Below are 21,157 nucleotides of genomic sequence, written 5' to 3'. Positions count from 1 at the left end.
TTAAAAACATAGATTAGCACGAAATAAGAGTTAGGGCATAGTGTTCTTACCCTTGGTACAAAATTAGCTTTGCAATGGGGAAGTTTGATTGCTTCTATAGGTTACAACTCAGGCAATTAACATATGATATTCAAACTTTGAATAGGAAAAAAAAAAACAAAAAAAAACCTTCGCATCTCCGCTTTGTACGTCTTTGCAAGATGATTTATGTTGTAAAACCTACCTCTTCACTCAAAACAATACCCTATTTAACGCATATTATGCAGGCAACTCACAAAGCATGCTCCAACAAGTTATATCAAGCGTTTAAAAGAATGGGATACAACAAACAAAACCTATCATATCAATACAATAAACAAACAAACATGAGAGGGAGTTACACAAATGGGAGCACCTGTCAGCTTGTCCATAGTATATTGCCCCATATTTTCTCAGCTACTAGAATCAATTATGCCTCAATCCCAACGTTAAAACAAAGGTCATAAGATACAAAAATGTCAGGAAGCCATCCATGTCATTACATATCACACCAAAATCTTGACTGCCCATCAATTCCAACTCTTCATCTCAATCCGTTAAAAAAAAAAACACAATGATTAAGGCTCATTATGCTCAGAACGTAGCCATCTGAGGACTGAACATGCAAAGTACTCTCTTGCTCAGCTTGCATAGAACTTCAAATCACAAGATTAGGGTTTAGTTAATTAGGCAAAAGAAAGCATCCTTGCAACCAAAATCACAGGATATACTTCTCTGAGTTGCCATCTGTCAATTATACTTTCTCTGCAGCAGCAAATGGGCACTTCCCCAATGTGTTCCACAAAATATAATCCCCAGAAGTAACCTATTTACAACCAAATAAATGAGAGAAAAAGACAGAAGATCTACAAGTATACAATGAATTGCAGAATTAAACTATGTCTTTGCAATTGGCATAAGCAACAAGACGCATGGGAAAAAAAATCATTCCAATGCCTCAGATATCTCTTTTTTACACTGAAGCAATATACTGTATTATGTACAAGTTGAACAAAAACAATAGATGAAAGGGGGAAGAGAGGAAACTAAGCTGCTATCCACAACCATATGAGCAAGGACACCATTCATGACAAATCACAAATCACAATGAACCAATAACATCACCTATTGATAAATATTTATGCTAACAGCTATTGATGCAACCAAAGTTCACAAGCGACTTCTAGATGCAAAAGCAAAAATAGTTTGGATCTGGTTCATTTAGGTCTCAGGAACTTTCTAGAAATAGAAGAGGGTCAGCTGTCTGTATTAATTCATGGATTATATTACATTCCCGTCAGGAGTAGGTCCATCCATCCATTTAAGTCATGGATTAGATTTCTTCAACCTATATACCAAGTAGATTGGAGATCAAGTCTTCTGAATATATTATTCATATTTGTAGGCATGTGTTTTACCAATTGTTTCAAGGAGAATTTAATTTTATTGAAAAACAAATTGTATGATTTTGGATATTTCTTTCTTTTATTTCTCTTCAGACTTTGAGCCCCATAGCTCATTATCTCAAGCCAACCTTGGTGAAAATCATGGAAAGTAAGATCTGCCACTTTTGGCCACAAATCCAAGTTAATTCAGTTCCACCAACACTAGAAGCTGCTAGATCTTCTATCCAAATTGAGGGCATCTTTATGATTAAATTTGACAGCTGTAACCATATGAAAATATCCAACAAGCGCTTACCTAAACCAAAAAAGAACAAAATTCCTATCAAGGTTTAAGAGGGGAGTCTGAACAAAAACCCACCTGAGTTGAAAATTCAACGGGAGCTTTAACAGCTGGATAGATGCTTACCTGCATACAGCACAAACAATTACAAGAAAGCACACAGAAAAACCAATTCTATGTAGTTTCAATGAGCAATAACAAAACGTAAGGGTGCCTGATAATATGAAAATCCAGGATATTTTGATTTCTACTGAATTAGCACATGAAAGGTGTGTGATAAATGATAATATGATATAGCAAAGTGCATTTGAAAAACAGAATTCAATCTCAAAATCCAGGATGTTTTCGTTTTTATGGTAAAATCACAGGCATAACTCTGAGTATATGATATAGCAAACAGCTTTCCCTTTTTTTTTTTTTTTTTTTTTTTTAAAAAAAAGAGATAAAATTGAAGAACACATAATGCCAGGAAAAAAAAAATGTACACATGACCAGGAGAGGAGAAAAAGAGGAGCCACAAGCTTACTGATTTAGGATCGATTGACATCCCAGATAATGATGCCCCAACAATCTTGAAAGATACCTGTTACAATGCATTAGTAAATGCCTGTTCTGGATTAAGCCAAATCTTCAGTATATCATAGAATGCACTAAACTCACTGCAAAGTATGGATCTATACCATCAGTCTAATTACATGCTTCACCAATTTTAGCAGACATTATTTTTCCTGATGCAAATGATGAACTAGACAAAAGCAACATACTACAATAGGATAACAAACAAAAATAATAGCCATGCAAAGCACAGATTCAATTGCATTTTTTTGACAGATCCTGCTAAAGCAGCAGCTTAATGAGAGCTACTCTCATTCAATATGTTCCTGTTTAGGGGCACGATATTACACCTCATTAGCGAACGTGACATCACTGATGATGTATCACACTGTTAAAAGCATTAAAAAAATTAAGTTTCCAAGCAACGATTTTTGACAGGGTAAAAAGATCATTTATCACACCAGTTCAGAGGATCAATTTTATTTTTTTTAACGAAAAAAAAAAGAAAAAAAAAAAGTCATTATGAACACGACAACAAAATGGAAGAGCCCAACAACTCCCACTTCTGGACAATTAGAACATGCACCAAATTTTCCAAATGCTTAGACAGCATATACTAATGCATATGGCACCAGAGAACCCAAAAGGATCGCAAAATCAAATCTCAAGTTTTTATCTGGTTATTCTGAACTTCTACATGTTTTTCTTCTTTAAATGTGTTTAGGAAAGTATGAAAAAGAGACAAAGACTGTAACATACCAAACGTGTATAAAATGAGGCCATGACAACCTGAGAAAATATTTTTTCTCTTAAAAAAAATAATAAGAAGTAACAAACAGGAAAATATTCTTCTGGAAAGGGCAGGTTTTTGAGTTCCCAGCTATATATGGGAGAGTTGAAAATGATGGTAACATCAATATATTTAAGGGGAAAATTCACTTTACCCCTTGAAGTTTCAGGGGTTTTTTCATAGGTTTTAATGAGAGCAAAATTAGAATAGAGGACATCAAAATCCCACGTGAGACGTACGTGGAATGATTTCCGTCCAATTATACGGAAATTAGTAACGAAAGGTCTGAATTGAAAATTTTTGAAACATTGGGAGGGTACATTGCCAATTTTTAAACATTGGAGTTCGAATTGAAAAACCCCCTGAAACTTTGGGGGGTAAAGTGAATTTAACCCTATATTTAACATATGGGGCGAATGAATATATGTGATTTGCTTAAACTCATTAAAGAATGACAATGGAACTGCTTAGGCATAAAGGTGACCTCACATGAACCGAGGAAAAGCAAATGGTCTATAAGTTCATAAAAGATTTAGAATACATTAGCAAGATCTCCAACAAAAATCTGGAATAGATAATAAAGAAAGGAAAAATAAAATAGGAAGTACATACTTTAGCATAACTGTATGCCTGCCAGCAAAATGGCTCCTCTAGATCAACTGGAGGAAGATCGTTGCTCATTTTCTCCATTAGGAATTCCTCTATGTTTACCATATTATTAGAATGCTCTGTCTCAACATCACTATCTTCATCAGCTATGGTTCCATAAACTGACCTAGAGGAAGGCAATCTTTGTGTTTGCCATGGTGCAAACTTAACTGTTCCAGGGAAAGTTGCCTCGATACTTTTTCCAGAAAGGCCACGTCCACCTGTTATAATTTTCCATTCCACAGAGTGCTCTGTAGTTGTAACTGTTCCAATTGAAGGAGTCCCATCAAAGGATACAACCCTTCTCCTAGGGAAGGGCATAGTCACAGTACAGAACTCCATCGTCAGAGGAGCCTTATAACCTTCCATCAGGCGCAACTTGAATAAAAATGCACCTTTATCCTCAGAGACCATTGACAATTGGTAAAATCCCTTAATGGGAGGTCCAAGGCTACAACTAGCCTGATAACGCATTAAAACAAAATTACCTAATGGTGGTGAAAACATCACAGCCTGCTTATCAAAACATTGTTCGGGAACTTGAGCACAAGGATGAAATGATAAGACCTCAACATGAGCTGTGTTCAACCCTGTTAAGGGGAATGAGACGTCAGGCAATCCTTCTAATTCTGCTCGACAGTTTATTTGACCAGAAACTGATAAAATATCTGGAATCTCATCTCGATCATACATAGCAGCATGAACAGTCTCTTGAATTGTGAACAGCATTCTCTGCTTTCCTTTGTAAAGGTACGGCTTCCACACTGGTTGCTTGAGATCAGCAGGAGGCAGATCCGATAAAGAAAAGCCATTAACCTTGACAGCAAATATATTGGAATAGCTAAGGTCCAAAGGTGTACCTATTAAGAGATAAACAAGGCCATGAAAATTAACCAGAATTAGGTAAACACAAGTTGACACACCAAAAGTTATAATTAAGAAATCTGAGATGAGAAATACCATAATAAAGAGTACCAACCAAAGGGCATTGAACTACTAATGAAAGTTCGAAGTGCATCTTTATCTAAAGGCCTTGAACCAATCTTTGGAGCGTCTGCTGCAACAGGTCCTGTTACAGCAGTGCTTGAAGGGACAGAAGATGCAACTGGTGCAGCTATGGGTTTTGCCCTTGAGGAGATGCCTGATATACCTATACTGCCAGTTAGTGAATCCAACAAGCCACCTACAGAGGGAGACGCACCTACGACCACCTCAGGTTCTACTACATCGGCAGCAACTATGTCACCAATAGCATGTGCGGCCATGAATGCCCTGTAAAATTGGTAACAAGAAACTGCTTACATATACCATTTGATGTGGAGAGAATCAAGTAACATCAACATGTAAGGTTAGCTGCCTTTTTGCTCTTCTACAAAGATCATCTTTAGTAAAAGGCAGTAACAGCGAACCCAGAAATGCAGTTGAACAGTCCAAGGAAAGTAACGCATGCATTCAAAGAGATTTTAAGAATTACAACAAATAAAAAAAGAAGTCAGGCCCATATTACTGCCAAGAAACATCAAGCGAGCATTTAATATGTAGGCAACTTGAATGACAAAATATAGATCACTAGTACAAAGCTATGATCAAGGAACTCTTTCCTAGTCCCATTTACCCCAAGACCTTGAGTTTTTACAGACCATTATAAATCTGTCATAGCTCTAAAGGATAAGAAAGGCATCAATCTTAAGACAGATTTTACAACATCTTTTGCAGGAAAAGTAACCAATGAACATACTGGCAGAAGTACACTACAAAACAACCCTTTAAACTCAAAAACATTCTTTACAAAATGAAATTTATTTTGAAAGAAGGGATTACATCAATATTAAAACCAGAAGAGAATTCCTCAAAGAGAGGAGCTACGGGCAAAATCAACAGAAACTGTGCAAGACAAAAACCAAGCATAGAGCAAAATGGTGCCAAAATTGTTTTCTAACAGAAAAGCTCTGCTTGTGCAGATTTAGTAATCCATGCAAAAGAAACATCCAACCATTCTAGATATATCCACTACTTCCATAATAAGCCAAAAAGTTCAAGGGCTTTCCCAACCATCTTAAACCCAATAAATGATATTGAACCTATCTCCTTTGACCATTAAAACATGTAAGATGGTGCTGGGTGCTTGCTTTACCAATAGACAGTGCTTTCAACTCCATTTCAAACAGAATCTTTATTATATTCGGGGAATTAGCACATGATATTGCCTTCATATATTTAAGATTTCAATGATGCCTAGTTGACCTAGGTAGGGCAGAGATCATTTATGCCCTTCATGACATCTTGCAGATTAATTTCAGAGAGAATTATCCAAAACAGCACTAATACTCATAGAGTGAGCCAGAGCTATATAGATCATGACTGTCATCAAATGCCAGAGTATAAACAAGGTAACTAGAAATAATAAAACTAGAAGCTAAATGACCTCTCGCAAGCACTCATTTCATCGTACATTCCAATGCTGCTTCATAAGTTAAACTCACAGAAAACAGTAACGGGTAAGACTTTCAAAGTAAATTCAGAAGAACTTTGAAGCTGAGGAGAATTAGCAAACATGTATGATGAACTCCAAAAGGGGGGTAGGGGGAAGACCGAAAAAGTTGCCAGATATTTTCTTATGGTATAATATACTTCCTGAACAACATTGCAAGTAACTTACCATACCCTGTGATGGACGGAAGATCGAGCAAGAGGGAAGATAAACTGTCATCCCCTCCAACGGCATTTCCACAATCAGATCTTTTACATAACCTTGCATATGCCTTCAAATGCCTTGGCTCAACTAAAGGCAACACAAGAATGCAATAATTACCCTTTATGTGCAATATTAAAGGCCACAACAGATTGTTATCTCCTTCCTCTTCTTTGTTTATGTAAACACCTATAATGTGACGTGTAATTGGATCATCAACCCAGGAATCTGATCCTTCAGATGACTGACTAACACGTATGCCAAACCCACGTGCAGATCCCTCCCTACACAGAAACAGAAAACTTAGTAGGAATGAGTAGAAGACAAAAAGGTATTACGAAAGAACTACAATAAGGTTAATAAACCCCAGAAGAATCATAAATGCAGAAAGACAGCTGTGAAAGACAATGAACGATTACAACAACTATTTATGTTCTCAACCCATAGTTTCGTCAAATCAATAAAACTGCCTGAGTTCATTATTTTTCAAACAACTAGTTAAGGCAATAAAAGTTCAAGCATTATTGTTTAAACATTTACTTCAGGCAATAAAAGTTGCAAAGCATAATCATAAGATTGACAAGCAATCTACAACTTAAATACCAAGCTGTCTAAAACTAGTAAATTACTGAGTTACTATTCTTGATATCAATTGTGCACCCTAAAACTGAAAACAAAATCTAATTGTTTTAAACTAACCTTTGCTTTCTCTCCACAAAAGCAGTCGCCAATTCTGAGTCCGCAGGGAGTACTGAATATACAGTATAACTAAAGCTATCCTCGCTAGCATTCTCATCCTCGCTCTTATAAGCTTCCCGCCACCGCTTCTCTACTACCGGAAACCTCCTAATATCACAAAGAACAACCAAATTAATATACATATATGAATTTCTTAGAGCCCCGTTTGAATGCCTTAGAAAATTTCCAATTTTGGGACTTGAATACAAAATTTTGCTTTCATTTCTTCTAGCCCGTTTGATTACCAAGAAAGGGCTTTTAAGGTGCAAAAACTCTGATTTCTTAAACAAATTACAGAGCAGATTTTGCAGATGCAAACATCGGTTTGAAATAAGCAAAAAAGAAAACCCTAATGTGCACGGAAATGAGAAATCGACGAGGCGAGAAGAAGAGCCTTCTCTCGATAATTGCATATACGACGCCGTATCAAGTAGGTGAGAAAGATTACTGGAAGAGAAGGACGAATTTCAGAATGCAAATTGTAAATTCGATGAAAAATCTGAGGCAAAACAGCTCGAGACAAAAAGGGTTCGGAGTTAGCTGGTATGTATGCATATGCGCATTCAGATGGTGGATTTAAGGTATACCTGGAGAAAACGACGGCGTCGAGGCTGTTAAGGACCCAGATGGCTCTAATGCTGCAACCGCCGGGCATCGCTACCTCTGCGATTTGGACGACAATGGAGAGGGCGAGTGAGATGAAGAAGCTGGATTTTTATTTTCAACGTAAACGACAACGTCCTGGTGTTTCCGTTTCTTTTCCTCGGCACATGACAAGAATTACCTCTCGTCGGGTAATTACAAAATACACCCAGTTTTTATTATTATTATTTTTTTCCAAATAATCACTAAGCATGTGTTTAATTGATCGCAGCAGCAGAAATAAAACTATCCATTTTTAAATTCAAGAAATAATCAACTCGGGATCCCATTAAAGAATCGAAAAAACTGTAAGGTAGTTTGTAATTTCTCCTGATCATAAAGAAGATAAATTACCCGCTTCTATAATTCTATTTCATCTTCTTTCTGTCGAATCTTTTTTATTTTATATTTATTTTTGTCATATCATATGCATGTGGCGGCACGTTTCTGTGGTTATTTATATTTTATCCTTTCTTTTTTTAGTGAGTATTTATTTTATATTGTTTAATATTTGTTCGTGACGGCACGATTTGATAGGACATCGAAAACGACCCCCATTTTCCCGTTTTAAAATGGACCCTTTTTGTATTTACCTTTTTTTTTAAAAAAAAAAATGTTTTTAGTTCTGACACTTTTTTTTTTTTAATTGACACTTTTTAACGTTAAAAATAATATTTATACTCCAAACTTTTTTATAAAATTTTTTATTTATCCTTAATTTCAAATTAAAAATTAAAAAAAATAAAAATTGAAAAATAATTTAGCCTTTTTAAGTTTTTTTTTTTTTTAATTATTTAATTATTATTATTATTTTATAGGTATCTTTTTGGTCTTTTTAGGTATTTTTGTTAGATGTTAAAGGCTAAATCTAACCGAACGAGATAAATTAATTGAAATTAAAAGTTCATGAGTATAAATTGAAAGTTTTTGAATTTTATAAAAGCCTTCTCAAAACATACAATAGTTCAAGAGTTTAAAGTGAAATTTTCTCTAAAAACAATATAAGTCGGAACGCATACAATTTGGGAGAAGGAAAATGGGATTAGGCTTGGATCTTTGGAAAGCAAAAACTTCATTTTTCATCCCAGCAATAGTTTTTTATACGTGAAAACTACAGTGAGCACATAATTTAATCGTAAAAACTGAATAAATTTCCTAAACTCTAATTAAACATTTATTATTATTAAAAAAAAAAAAAGAAGGAACAACAAAACTGATAAACCGAAAGTGAACCACAACCACCAAGGAAATTGCTTACATTTCTGAAAGAGCCAACTGCCAAGATCTGGTCTTGCCCTTCGATTCGTGCATTGGAAATATACAAGCTCAGCCCTCAGGTATGTACATATAGAATGGTGTTGGATCTACAGGTCCATACAGAGGTAAGAGATGACTGAGCCTGCTCTCCGTTTGGTTCGCTGGCTGACCTTCCACTTCTCAACGAGAACCTTCTTTATGTTGGGGCAACTGGAAACCACCGTAGCAACTCCAGCTGCAGTTATACCAGGGCAGTAAACCATGTGGCAGGATTCAAGCAGGGCGCAGTTTTTCACAAGATGGGTTATGCCGACGTCGGTTATATGATGGCAGTGTGACAGCAGTACTTCTTTCAGTAATGGACAGCCTTCTCCTAACTCCACCATCGCCATATCCCCCAAATTCTGCCGATGTCGGATTGACGAAGAAATTGCAAGATGAGAAAAATTGTATCAAGAAGGGTGCAGTTTTTCATTGCACCAAGCAATGGCCTCTATTACATGTACATCAATATGTAGATGAAAATTTAGTCTTCCTATTTAATGCACTATGGGCAATGACCTATTCAAAAATCAAGTAATTTTGTGATTTCCCGTGTATGCAATCTTATTACAGTACGTTTTCAACCTATCATTCAAAGTTTACAACCCATCTTTCAACTAGATACTGTGCACATCAATATAACAGTATACTATTAGTTCAATTTCAGATATTCTCATAGAAAGCAAGAGTTATATTTTCTATTTAGAGTAATAAGACTGAGTTTAATGCAAATTTATGCATAGGGAGAGAGAGAGAGCACCTGAAGTACACTAACATCTAGGGAAATGAGTTTAGGGCAACCTCTTGCAATTGCTGTTATTCCAGCATCTCCAATTTGGTGGCAGCCGCTGACATTTAGATGATACAGTGAGCAACCCTGGCCAATGGCAACAAGGGCCTCATCTCCAACCCTAGTGATTAAAAAACAGAAAAAAAGAAATCAGTTAGAGGTCTTGTAGAATTTATTGTGTTCCAGATAACGATCATAATCTATATGACACTTTCAACATGCAAAACGTCTATTATAGAGGGAAAAAGCATCTAATTCGAAATGCTAACAAATAAAGATGAACAGAAAAAGCTGTGGAGAGTACTTTACCTATCACAAAACCGAAGGCTAAGATCTGTGAGAGATTTACAATGCTCACCAATAGCACAAATTCCCTTGTTTCCAATCTATTAATGTCAAAAACCAAAAAATATATGAGTCTACGCGGTAAGATGTAATTACCGTCAAAAAATGTGAGTGACTGGCAATTGGCAAAGATGCAGATATTAACAACAAAAATGTAACTATTGCATCAGTTAAAACAGTTTATTTGAGGAAATTTTTATTTTTCAGTAAAAAAAAGGATAGGTTCCTACAAGAAGGACAAAGCAAAACATATTCTTTTTCTTTTTTTCGGTGTCACAAACATAAATTCACAAACCCATGTGTCATGGGCTTCCCGCATCATCTCCATGTTTCGTCCCCTTGTCGGCCAATTGGATATTCCCAGATCTCTATTCAACACAACCAATCAACCCAAAACCCAAAGACTCCTATCAAAACTCAGATATGCCTATCCTCCCACACCCAAGACATTGCCCACCGGCTGATCCTCCCCATCCCAGAATGACAAATCTCCCAATGATATCACTCTCTTCCCAACAGCCAACAAAAGATGTACGTTCAATTATTCCTCAAAAGTCACCAAAGCTATGCTTACCGAATTGAGCTCACATTAATGTTGTTAACTCAAACGATGTTGTTTCTCGATAGAGCTGGGCTGTACTTGAAAATCTATAAATTTCCAATGAGAGAGAGGAGGATTTGCAGTGACAGAGACAGGTTTTCTATACAGTGAGTTAGGGCCTCAATGAAGCAAAGTAGTGAAGCAATTGATAGCAGATGAGACAGAGAGAGCGGGAAAGGAGTGTTGGCACTGTTGTCAAACTCCAATTGGCTTCTATGGGGGTTTCAGCACCTAATATTCACAGAGAAATTTAAGCCTGACTCGAGATTTGTATTCTTTTTTTTTTCAATTTAAGCTTCCCCATGTGTCCCTTTCGTGTCCCCCCACCATCCTAAATTCAAAATATTTATTTAATTATTGGACTGGACATGTACAACATGCATCCAACCATGTTCGAGCCACATCCATGTCCAATACGTGTTGGGTGATGATACTCCAAGGGTTTGGGAGTATCTGACCTTCATAGTTATAATTCTCTTATTCCCTACTTTATAACATTTCTTACTTGTGGAAAGCCAAAACAAGTGATCCTAAACACTCAATCAAGAGATGGTGTAAAAACAGGTTGACACAAAGTTCACACCAAATATAAAACCAGCAAAGCCAACATTATTATTTTGCCCCTACCGGTAGATATAAGTTTCCTAGATAATAAAGAGGACATTTGTCACAGATATTTTGGTAGTCCAGAACTGTCCTACACACCAGATTGGCTGACTAAAACTCATAGTTCATACCTTCATGAAGCATTTAATACAGCCATTTTCTGTGAGAACAACTATCCAATGAATCATGAACAGAAGGAAAATATTGGAAAGTAAAATGAATGCAAGGAACAATTTGCATAATAGTGAAAATTTGGCAAATTAACCATAAATTTGTTTGGTAAAAGAAGAACTAAATGTGTGTTCTTGTGTGTGTGCATGCACGAGAGAGAGAGAGAGAGAGAGAGAGAGAACCTCATAACACCGGCGAATGTGAAGTTTCTTCAACTTTTGGCAGCCCCTAGCTATACCACAAATACCTTCATCTCCTATACTAGAGCAATCTACCAAGTGAAGAGCTTGCAAGAACTTACAGCCCATTCCAACTTCAAGAAGGGCATTGTTGCCTATCTTTTGGCAGAACAACAGCGCTAACTCAGTGAGTTGTCTGCACATATTCAAGAGCTAACTTTAACACTCATCACAAATGTATCAACAGGCAGTATCGGAAAAAATGTCTTAACATATTTAGCCACAAGCCATAATAAAGTGATTTTCTATGATCCATGTAAAATGCAAGAAAAACACTCTATTAAGCAGCTTGTGAGCAGAAATTAACTACAAAATGCAAGGTGCCGGGGAGAAAATATCTCCTGGTGGGCCCATTTTATTTTACACTTATTTACAAACATGTCATCATCCACTCACCTAATGACACATGTACACATCACTATTCACACTTTTAAATAAGAGAAATAAGGAGAAGAAGGGGATCTTTTTTTCTCCTCCTTGAGGTCTCTCTCTCTCACGCCTCCTCTCTCCCCCGAGGATTTCTCTCTCATTCCTCCAAACAAGATCTCTCTGGCAGAGACCTAGAGATGTCTCTCTCCCTCTTGAGTCTTCCAGCCTTACATCCCTCATCTCTCTCTCTCTCTCTCTCTACCCTCGCTCCCTTTCATATCTCGCATACCTCACTTAACACACACTGATTCATGGATAACTAGGGACAAATTTTTATTATCTTTCTTATCCAAAAATAAAGATGTTAACTTAAGCAGAGAATCTTCAACCTCAACCGAAGAACCTTTGACCTTGTTTTTGTTTTGTAAGAACCTTATTACTGTACAAGGAGTCATTTCACAGCTTGACCATCAAGAAAATTGCTGGGTAGCAAATTCTTGGACATGAAAACGCTCCAACACAAGGAAAGATGTGACTGAATCCATCCAACTCCTTAACTAAGAAGAAAGGATTATACTTTTATGCATATTGTATTATAACTTTCATTTATAAGAAAATCAATGTCATTAGAAAGCACAAAAGGGCGCAAACCCAGTACACACGAAATATACAAGAGATACCTTCAATTAGGGAGAAAAAAAAACAAACACAAGTCCAAAAATTCAATAAAACTAAAGGAGGACTATTGTACGCCATCATCCAAGCATAAAGTGATTTTGAACATAACCACCGAAACCTTGCAATCTTCAAAGCTCCTTATGTTTTGCTATTTCCAGATGCACCACATTTAGCTTAAAAGGGCCATCCTCCAAACGTTTAAAATGTTATGGCTTCCCAGCGGACCTCTCCAGCTAGCCAACAACTCCCACATCCTTCTAGGTATGACCCACTCTACACCAAAAAGACTAAAGATCGAGACTCATAATTCTCTACTTCACATTGTAGAAGAAGATGATCTAAGCACTTCCTACTCCTCTTGCACATAAAGCACCAATCCACCATTATTACGTCCTCTTCCTCAAATTGTCCAAAGTTAGGATCTTCTCTAGCATTGTCATCCACACAAAGAACGCCACTTTCAAATAAGCCTTATATTTCCAAATGCTCTTCTAGGAAATGGAGAGCCAGCGAGAGTACAAAGCACATGATAAAACGATCTTACTTCAAGCATCCGCCTATTGGAGGAGAGCCGACAAATTTTTCCTCGTTGCCTTGTCCCAACCTAAGAGAATACAAAAGATCAAAGAATGAAGCGGCCAAGTCCACCTCCCAATCATGCACAAGTCTCGTAAATGATATATTCTACTGAAGAATCTCATTAGAAAACTGCACACAATCAGCCACCCAAACCTCCTTACAACGAGCAATATTGAACAATTCTGGAAAAGATACCTTCAAGGGATGGTCCCCACACCACAAATCATTGCCAGAACTTGATCTTAGACCCCTCTCCCACCTCAAATCTAACAAATCTAGAGAAAACTCCCCACCCCCCCTTAATGAATTTCCACACTCCCACTCAAAGGGCTCCACTTCCACTAACCTCTCCTCATGCTATCATATTTGGCTTCCACCAATGATCTTCACAAAGCCTCTCTTTCCGTAGCATACACTATAACCATTTCCCAAGAGAACTGGGTTAAACTAAATTAGATTTCCAGCCCCCATACCACCAAAGCACATCGGAGAACCAATCTTCGACCAACTGACTAAATGGAACTTTAACTCGTCACAAACTCCACTTCACAAAAAATCTCTCTGAAGTTTCTCAATCCGGTTAGCAACACCTACAACTATATGAAGTTTCTCAATCCAGCCCACCCCAAAGGGCCCCACTACCTCCTTGTAACACCAACTTCCCCTCATGCTATCATATTTGGTATCCACCACCTATCTCCACAAAGCCTCCCTCTCCAATAGTAGAACACCATAACTATTTTCCTAAGAGAGCTCAGTTAAACCAAATTATATTTCTAACTCCCAAACCACCATAGCACATCGAAGAACAAATTTTCGACCGACTAAATGAAACTTGAACTCGTCACCAACTCCACCCTACGAAAAATCCCACAAAATTTTCTCAATCCAGTTAGCAGCACATATGATGATGAGAAAAAGGGACAAATAATAAGTAGGTAGATTGGAAAGAGTGATTTTAATCAACGTCAACCTACCAGCCTTAAAAAAATAAAGCCTCTTCCAACCAACCAATCAACATTTCAACAATATCATCCCATATTAATTTAGCCTTATACAAAGCTCCCAAAGGAAGACCCAAATACTTCATTGGCAAATAGGCCACCCTACAACCAAGGATACAAGCCAAACCTCCTATGTCATCCGCATCACCAGCAAAGACTAACTCCAATTTCAATAAGTTAATCTCCAACCTCAAAACCACTTCAAAACATAAGAAAAGACAATGTAGATAACGAAGATGATCATGACTTGCCGCACAAAAGATCAAGATATTATTCGCAAACAAAACATAAGATACTAGAAGCTCATCATTATTCATTGACCTCGCCTAAAAATCTCATAAGATCTCCTTATTTGGTGTGGCAGACATCCTACCCAAAGCCTTCATGACAACCACAAACAATAGAGGAGATAAAGGATCTCCTACCTCAGTGCATAAGAACTACTGAAGAAACTCGAGGGGAATCCATTAACAAGAATGGAGAAACGCAAGATAGAAATACATTGCTATCCAAGCTCTCCATTTCTCCCCAAAGTCATATCTCCTCAACAAATACAGTAAGAACTCCCAAATTTTTTTTTGATAAGTAGTAAGAACTCCCAAATTAACATGGTCATAAACCTTCTCTAAGTCGAATTTATAGAGCAAACCAGGTTCCCCTAATTTAGTACAGCTATCAAGATATTCATTAGTTGCCAAAATTGAATCTAAAATCTGCCTCCCCCTGATGAACGCATTTTAAGACCTAAAAATAATCTTCTCCAACACTGTTTCAGCCTGTTTGCCAGGCCTTTAGAGATAATTTTATAAACACCGTCCATAAGACTAGTAGGACAAAAATACTTGATATCCACACCGGCTTTCTTGGGGATAAGGGAAATAAAAGTTTCATTGAGTCTCTTTTCAAACTTCCTCGAAGATGAAACTAAGAATCCATGATATCCTCTTTAATGACTTCCCAACAAGTCTAGAAAAAAGCCATAGAGAAACCATCAGGGCCCGAGGCCTTATCACAATTCAGGGTTCTCACCACCTCCAAAACCTCACTCTCCATAAAAGTTCTTTCCAACCAAGAAACCTCAATGGAATTGAAAGAGAAGAACATGGTCCCATTACCAACAAAGGAATCGATGGAGTTGTTTCTTTTGTTTGAATTTGGCACGAAAGAATTTAGTGTTCTTGTCTCCCTCTCTCAACCAAAGAGCCATTGACATTCACTTCTTTGAGAAGAACAAACCTCTCCAAGTCCCTAGTGATTTCTTCCTTCCTCAACATTTCATCAACAAATAAAGATCTTCCTTCTACAATAATATCAAGTTCACGAATTTCATCTAAAAGATCATTTTTCTTCTTCCCAATGTTGCCAAAAACCTCTTAATTCCATTTTTTCATATCCGCTTTCAAGGCTTTCAATTAGTGCGCCTGAATAAAGTTAGGGGAGCCCTGAAAACTATATGACATCCACTATTTTTTTTTTTTTATAACGAGGAACCCCTCCGAGGCAGGGCCACTTCATGTACCTAGCCATGTTTGGTAAACCTCAAACCCGTGTAAAGCGCCCCCTCCACACGAATCGGGTAATACTCCAACTTTGCCTGTGGGCTAGCCCCAAGGACTGGACATCCCCACTGTTTCACATGTTCCAAATCCCTTTGACTTCAACCACATATTCTCAAACTTAAAATACCGACTACTCCTAACCGCAATGTCACAATCAAGTAACAAAGGGAAGTGATCTGATAAAATTCTACGAAGTCTCTTCTGAGAAACATCATGAAACTAAACTTCCCAATTAGGAAAGAGAAGAAACCTATCAATTCTAGACCATGACGGAGAATCATGATTATTGGACCACGTGAAGTTCTCACCTACAAGAGGGATATCCATGAGACCCTGATCAAAGATGAATTTGAAAAAATCTAGCATAGATGGGAACTGTTGGGTGTCGGTTGATCTCTCACTCTGGTAGCAAATGATATTAAAATCACCCTCAATACACCATGGCAACTCCCACCAACTACGTAGCCTAGCCAATTCATTCCAAAGCACTTTCTTGTCATTGTCATCATTTGAGCTATAAATACCCGCAAAAGCCCACTCAAAATTACCATTGACACTTCTAAAGGAGCACGCAACTGAAAAATGTCCCCACACAATCCTCAAATCTTTTCCACCACCCTCTTATCCCACAGTAATAAAATCCCTTCTAAGCCCCTCTCAACCCCAAATAACACCAATCCACATGTTGACAACCCCATAAACTACATACCATAACCCTAAAATAAAACTCCAGTTTAGTTTATTGTAAACATACTATATCAGCCTTCCAATCCTGAAGAAGACTACTAATCACCGACCTTTTATACCTCTCATTCAGTCCTCTCACATTCCAGGAGAGAATCTTAGACTTCATAAAGAACAAATAAAACCCTTCCTCCCCCTTCCTTTACCCCTCCCAGTAAGTTGAGTGGAAAACTGAGGCTACTAGTGCAGAACAGTGATGAACATCTAGCTCATGACAGAACTTAGAATCATGACTTTTCAGAATGCCAATGCAACGATATAAAATACTCAGCAAATCAGTAAAAGCATGCAGCTCAAAGGAATTCTTCTAAAGCTCCAAACAACGAGGCCAATAGCTTGTGTACCCCAAACATGACTTCCAAATAACACATACATATTATAACCAGAAACTAGTTTGGTAAAGTTTTGAGAAGTGTTTTGGGTTTTGAAAAACATAAAAAATAAGAATTGATTTGGTTGGGACCATATTTGAAAAAAGTGTTGTATGGGAGGTACACAAAAGAAAATTTGTTTGGTAAAATTTTGAGTATTTTTAAAAATAAGAAACTGAAGAGTGTTTCATAAAATAAAACAAAAAAGTAATAAATAAATAAATCGTTGGAGTTAGACCGTGGTGGCCGCGCCAAACAGTCCTAGTGGCCAGTGTGAGGCTGTTTGACGGTCCTAGTAGCAAACACAAGGGACGCCAAACGATCAGATAGAGGCCGCTAGATCTGTCTAGCAACCCCCGATAGATCAATGACCACCACCATCATGGGTCAGCGGCCACCAATGGCCACCATGCCAACTTTTTTTTTTTTTTTTTCCTTGTGACAAGGCAACCTCTATACCTGGAAAAGAAAAATTATATTACACTTGAAAAACATGTACATAAGTTTAGTTATTTTTTTAAGAGTGTTTTATGTTTTATCTTTTGAGAACTATTTGGTGAAAAATGTTTTGTTTTTTTAAAAGAGTTTTGTGGTTTGTTTTGAGAAGTGTGTTAGTGGTGGGACATCTGAGAATCCATTTAAATTACTGATATTTAAGAAGAGTTTTTTGTGTTTGAGAAGCAAATACTGTTTTTTAAAAGTTTCCCAAACAGACCCAAAAATTATTTAGATTAAGCTGGGAAAGAAACATACTGGCAAGATTTTCCGATGGATTCCAATCCCATAGTTCCGATATTGTGGCACCCATTAACTTCGAGATGTGTAAGTTCCTTGCAACCACTTGCAATTGCTTCCAAACCCTTGTCACTCAAGAAATAGCAATCACTTAGAGTAAGACTTTTTAACTTCTTACAACCATTGCCAATAGCACGTAGACCCCTGAAATGTGGTTCATAAAAGAAAAATAAGCAAAGAGATTCTAATTGGGCATAACGGAAGTGCTTGACGCAATACCTGGAGCAGAATCAGTGATATGAAAGACTGGCTCAACTTCATAAATTATCCAAAATACTTAAAAAGAGAAACGTGTCCATGAAAAATATAAAACATAAGTCGCATTCTTATGATGATTTAGATAAATGGCACCCAAAAAAAAAAATGCAAACAATTGGCTGAACTCTGCTCACTAATAAGCTTATCATGCATTCATAAGGATAACAGATAGAGTGTTCATTCCAAAAGGAAACTACCAACGGATGAAATCAACAAGTAAACTTCATACAAGATTTCCAAAAGACTGAAGAGTAACTAACCTGTCAGTAAATTTCTGCAAACTGCATACCGCCAGCATCTCCAGTGACAAACAACAAGTACCAACAGCTGCCAAAGCCTCATCAGTAACATTAATACATTGCAGCTTCAGAACTTTCAAAAGAGGGCATCCTTTGGCCACAGCAAGCAGCCCTTTGTTGCTTATGAACTCTGAGTCCAGTGACAGGGTCTCAAGAGATGTGCAGTGCAACCCAACTGCTTCCAATGAGATGTCAGTTATTTTTGCACAGGCTGCCACACCAAGAGATTTTAGTGATTTTCCGCAACCGAGGGCTAATTGAACCACACCCGTGTCACTCAAGCCTTCACAAAACCGCAAATTCAAATCTTCGAGCTGCTTACAGCACTGTCCAACAGCAGCTATACCTGGATCTCCAACATAACAACCCTGAAAAAACAATATGAATGAGTAAAGCTTAGAACAATGTATTACACGGACATATAAAATTGAAACTAAATAACAATCTTTAGAGTGTGCAGATTTTATGCCAAGCCCTCCCATCTAAAGGGTTGGAACAATTAAGGCTAAGGCGCCAATGGTGACCATAAATAGGCTTTAAAAGAGGTTGTAGCCTTACATGCCTACTATATGCACAGTGCATGATGCCAGAAATTATTCTGGACAGGATAGATCATCCCCAGTGGAACTAAAACCCGCATCAATGATCAATCACAAGTTTAAACAATACATTACATAACCCAATACCCAAAAATTAACAAGTAACAACGGTTTAGCGTTCAACTAACTGAAGATTTACCTGTAAATCCAAAGACTTCAACAACCGACACTTCTGAGCTACGGATACTAAACCCATACTTGACACATTATTGCACCAAATCAAGCTCAACTTCTCAAGTTTCGAGAAGCCTTCGCCGAGGACAGTCAAGCCAGCGTCTGATATATACGATGTCTCCAACTCACCTTCAGACCCACCTTTTTCCTTCGCATAACGCAGTTTCGGCAATGGACGTATAGATTCAACGCTAGGTCTTCTTCCCTGCATTGAAAAATCAAAAAGCGTCTTATCTTCTAATCAAATGATCGAATGCAATTCTTCCTTACAGAAACACTAATATCTAATTCGTTTCGGCCGTAATTGAAGAACAAGACCACTGACACGATCACATATCCTCAAGTTCTACTTTCTCCAAAGGCACAGTTTGTTTCCACGGAAAATACAAACAATGAAACAACTTTGCCAAAATTGATCAACAATTGATCGATCAACAATCAAATTATCCAAAATTGCATAGCTTTAATAATTGCTTGTGATTAGGAACAATTTGTGACCTAACGAGTTCAAATTGGGATTGAGTTTTGGAAATTGAAGGCTTACGAGCTGAGCGGGGAGAGAGAGTCGTTCGTCGACGTGGACTGTCCGGACGTTGACGAAGCGGCGAGTGATGAGCTTGACGAAATGCTCAGGGCTTCCGGAGGCACCGATGCGGATGGTGGAGCGACTCACTCGCTCGAGCCTGAGCCAACGCTTGCAGACGAGGGAGCAGGCGTCGCGGCTCGGCTTGGCGTCGAGCCGCCGGAAGATCTCCATAACCAGCTCGTCCGGGAGACACGTGTTGATCCGATCGCGTCCCCGCATTATTAGCAAAGCGAAAATTGCATTACTGGGACATGATGGGGTTGTATATATGAGAAAAGAGTTTCAGGGAATCGGTGGAGTCGGCGGTTAACTGGGAATGTTCGGTGGTGTTTTCTCAGCTATGCCCCTGGGAAATCCTTAAAAGGGAGCGAAAGAAATAAAGAAGGATGCTTCACTTACCCCTCAAGGCCTCAACTTTGCCGCAATTTTCAATCTTCCCTAAATTTTAAAATATTGCAAATATTTGTAATTAGGGGTGGGCACATTAACGGTTTACTACCTACCGAGTACCGAGTACCGACCACCTACTGAATGCGACCGAACTGACATTCACCACCTACCGCCATAAGTCGGTCAGTAATCGATTAAGGATTTTTATATCAACGTCAATTTGGTTAAGTTAATCAATATAAAAATAAATTAATTAATTAAAAAAATTTGTCGTTAACCGAATTAACCAATAATAAATATTTTTTTAGTATAATGAGTGCATTAGCTAGGTTTTCTTAGTAGAACACATTAGTTGGTGGATTCTATGACCAATTTATTAATAGAACATATGTATGATAAACTCATATTATGTTAATTAATGGGCCAATTTAAAATTTGTTTGGTTCCATAAGCTATTTTAGCTCCAACAAAAATAATTTGGGCACCAAAACAATCAATTTTTTGCCCAATTAAAAAAATTCACATTAACTGAACCAATTTAAACCGAAATATCCGTTTAACCGAAATTTCGAAATAAATCCTTATCGAAATGTAATTGGTGAATTAATTAATTTAACTGACAATTTCGGTTAATCGAACCAAATCGATACACACCCCTATTTATAATACGAAGTTTAACGTTATTCTAAAAAAAAAATAATAATAATAATAATAATAAGATAAATAATTGATGTCAATAATTTGCTTATATTTTTCTCATATTCTCTACAAATTCAATAAATCAGCTATTAGATTTGTGGGGTTCACATAAGTCTACAAATATAATAGTTGATTTGTAAGATGAGATGGAAAAAAATATTGATATCAATCATTTCTCTAATAATTATACCCTTAAAAAAAATAAAAAAATAAAAAATAAAAGACGAATCACA

The 21,157-nt window shown here is 37.3% G+C and overlaps 2 protein-coding genes across 3 annotated transcripts; both read right to left on the bottom strand.

The window, feature by feature from the left end:
* Positions 1-320: 320 nt before the first annotated feature.
* LOC132190147 (AP-5 complex subunit mu) lies at positions 321-7,906 on the bottom strand. Its single transcript, XM_059605052.1, has 8 exons — positions 7,715-7,906; positions 7,089-7,235; positions 6,362-6,673; positions 4,677-4,969; positions 3,662-4,557; positions 2,231-2,287; positions 1,783-1,830; positions 321-844 (listed from the first exon to the last, which is right to left on the bottom strand). The coding sequence occupies exons 1-8, from the start codon at positions 7,780-7,782 to the stop codon at positions 773-775; spliced, it is 1,893 nt and encodes a 630-aa protein (XP_059461035.1). The 5' UTR covers positions 7,783-7,906; the 3' UTR covers positions 321-772.
* A 927-nt stretch (positions 7,907-8,833) lies between these two features.
* On the bottom strand, positions 8,834-20,186 carry LOC132183064 (F-box/LRR-repeat protein 4). 2 transcript variants are annotated; one of them, XM_059596464.1, is made up of 8 exons: positions 19,794-20,186; positions 19,215-19,454; positions 18,438-18,844; positions 17,878-18,063; positions 11,764-11,956; positions 10,168-10,244; positions 9,829-9,979; positions 8,834-9,430 (listed from the first exon to the last, which is right to left on the bottom strand). In XM_059596464.1, exons 1-8 carry the CDS (start codon positions 20,052-20,054, stop codon positions 9,134-9,136), a joined length of 1,812 nt encoding a protein of 603 aa, XP_059452447.1. In that variant the 5' UTR covers positions 20,055-20,186; the 3' UTR covers positions 8,834-9,133. The 2 variants fall into 2 exon arrangements, with proteins under 2 accessions (XP_059452447.1, XP_059452452.1); XM_059596469.1 differs by lacking the exon at positions 17,878-18,063.
* Positions 20,187-21,157: the final 971 nt, after the last annotated feature.

The sequence above is a fragment of the Corylus avellana genome, chromosome ca1, assembly GCF_901000735.1.
Source record: "Corylus avellana chromosome ca1, CavTom2PMs-1.0".
Taxonomy (NCBI): domain Eukaryota; kingdom Viridiplantae; phylum Streptophyta; class Magnoliopsida; order Fagales; family Betulaceae; genus Corylus; species Corylus avellana.
This window is presented reverse-complemented; position numbering and strand designations above follow the sequence as displayed.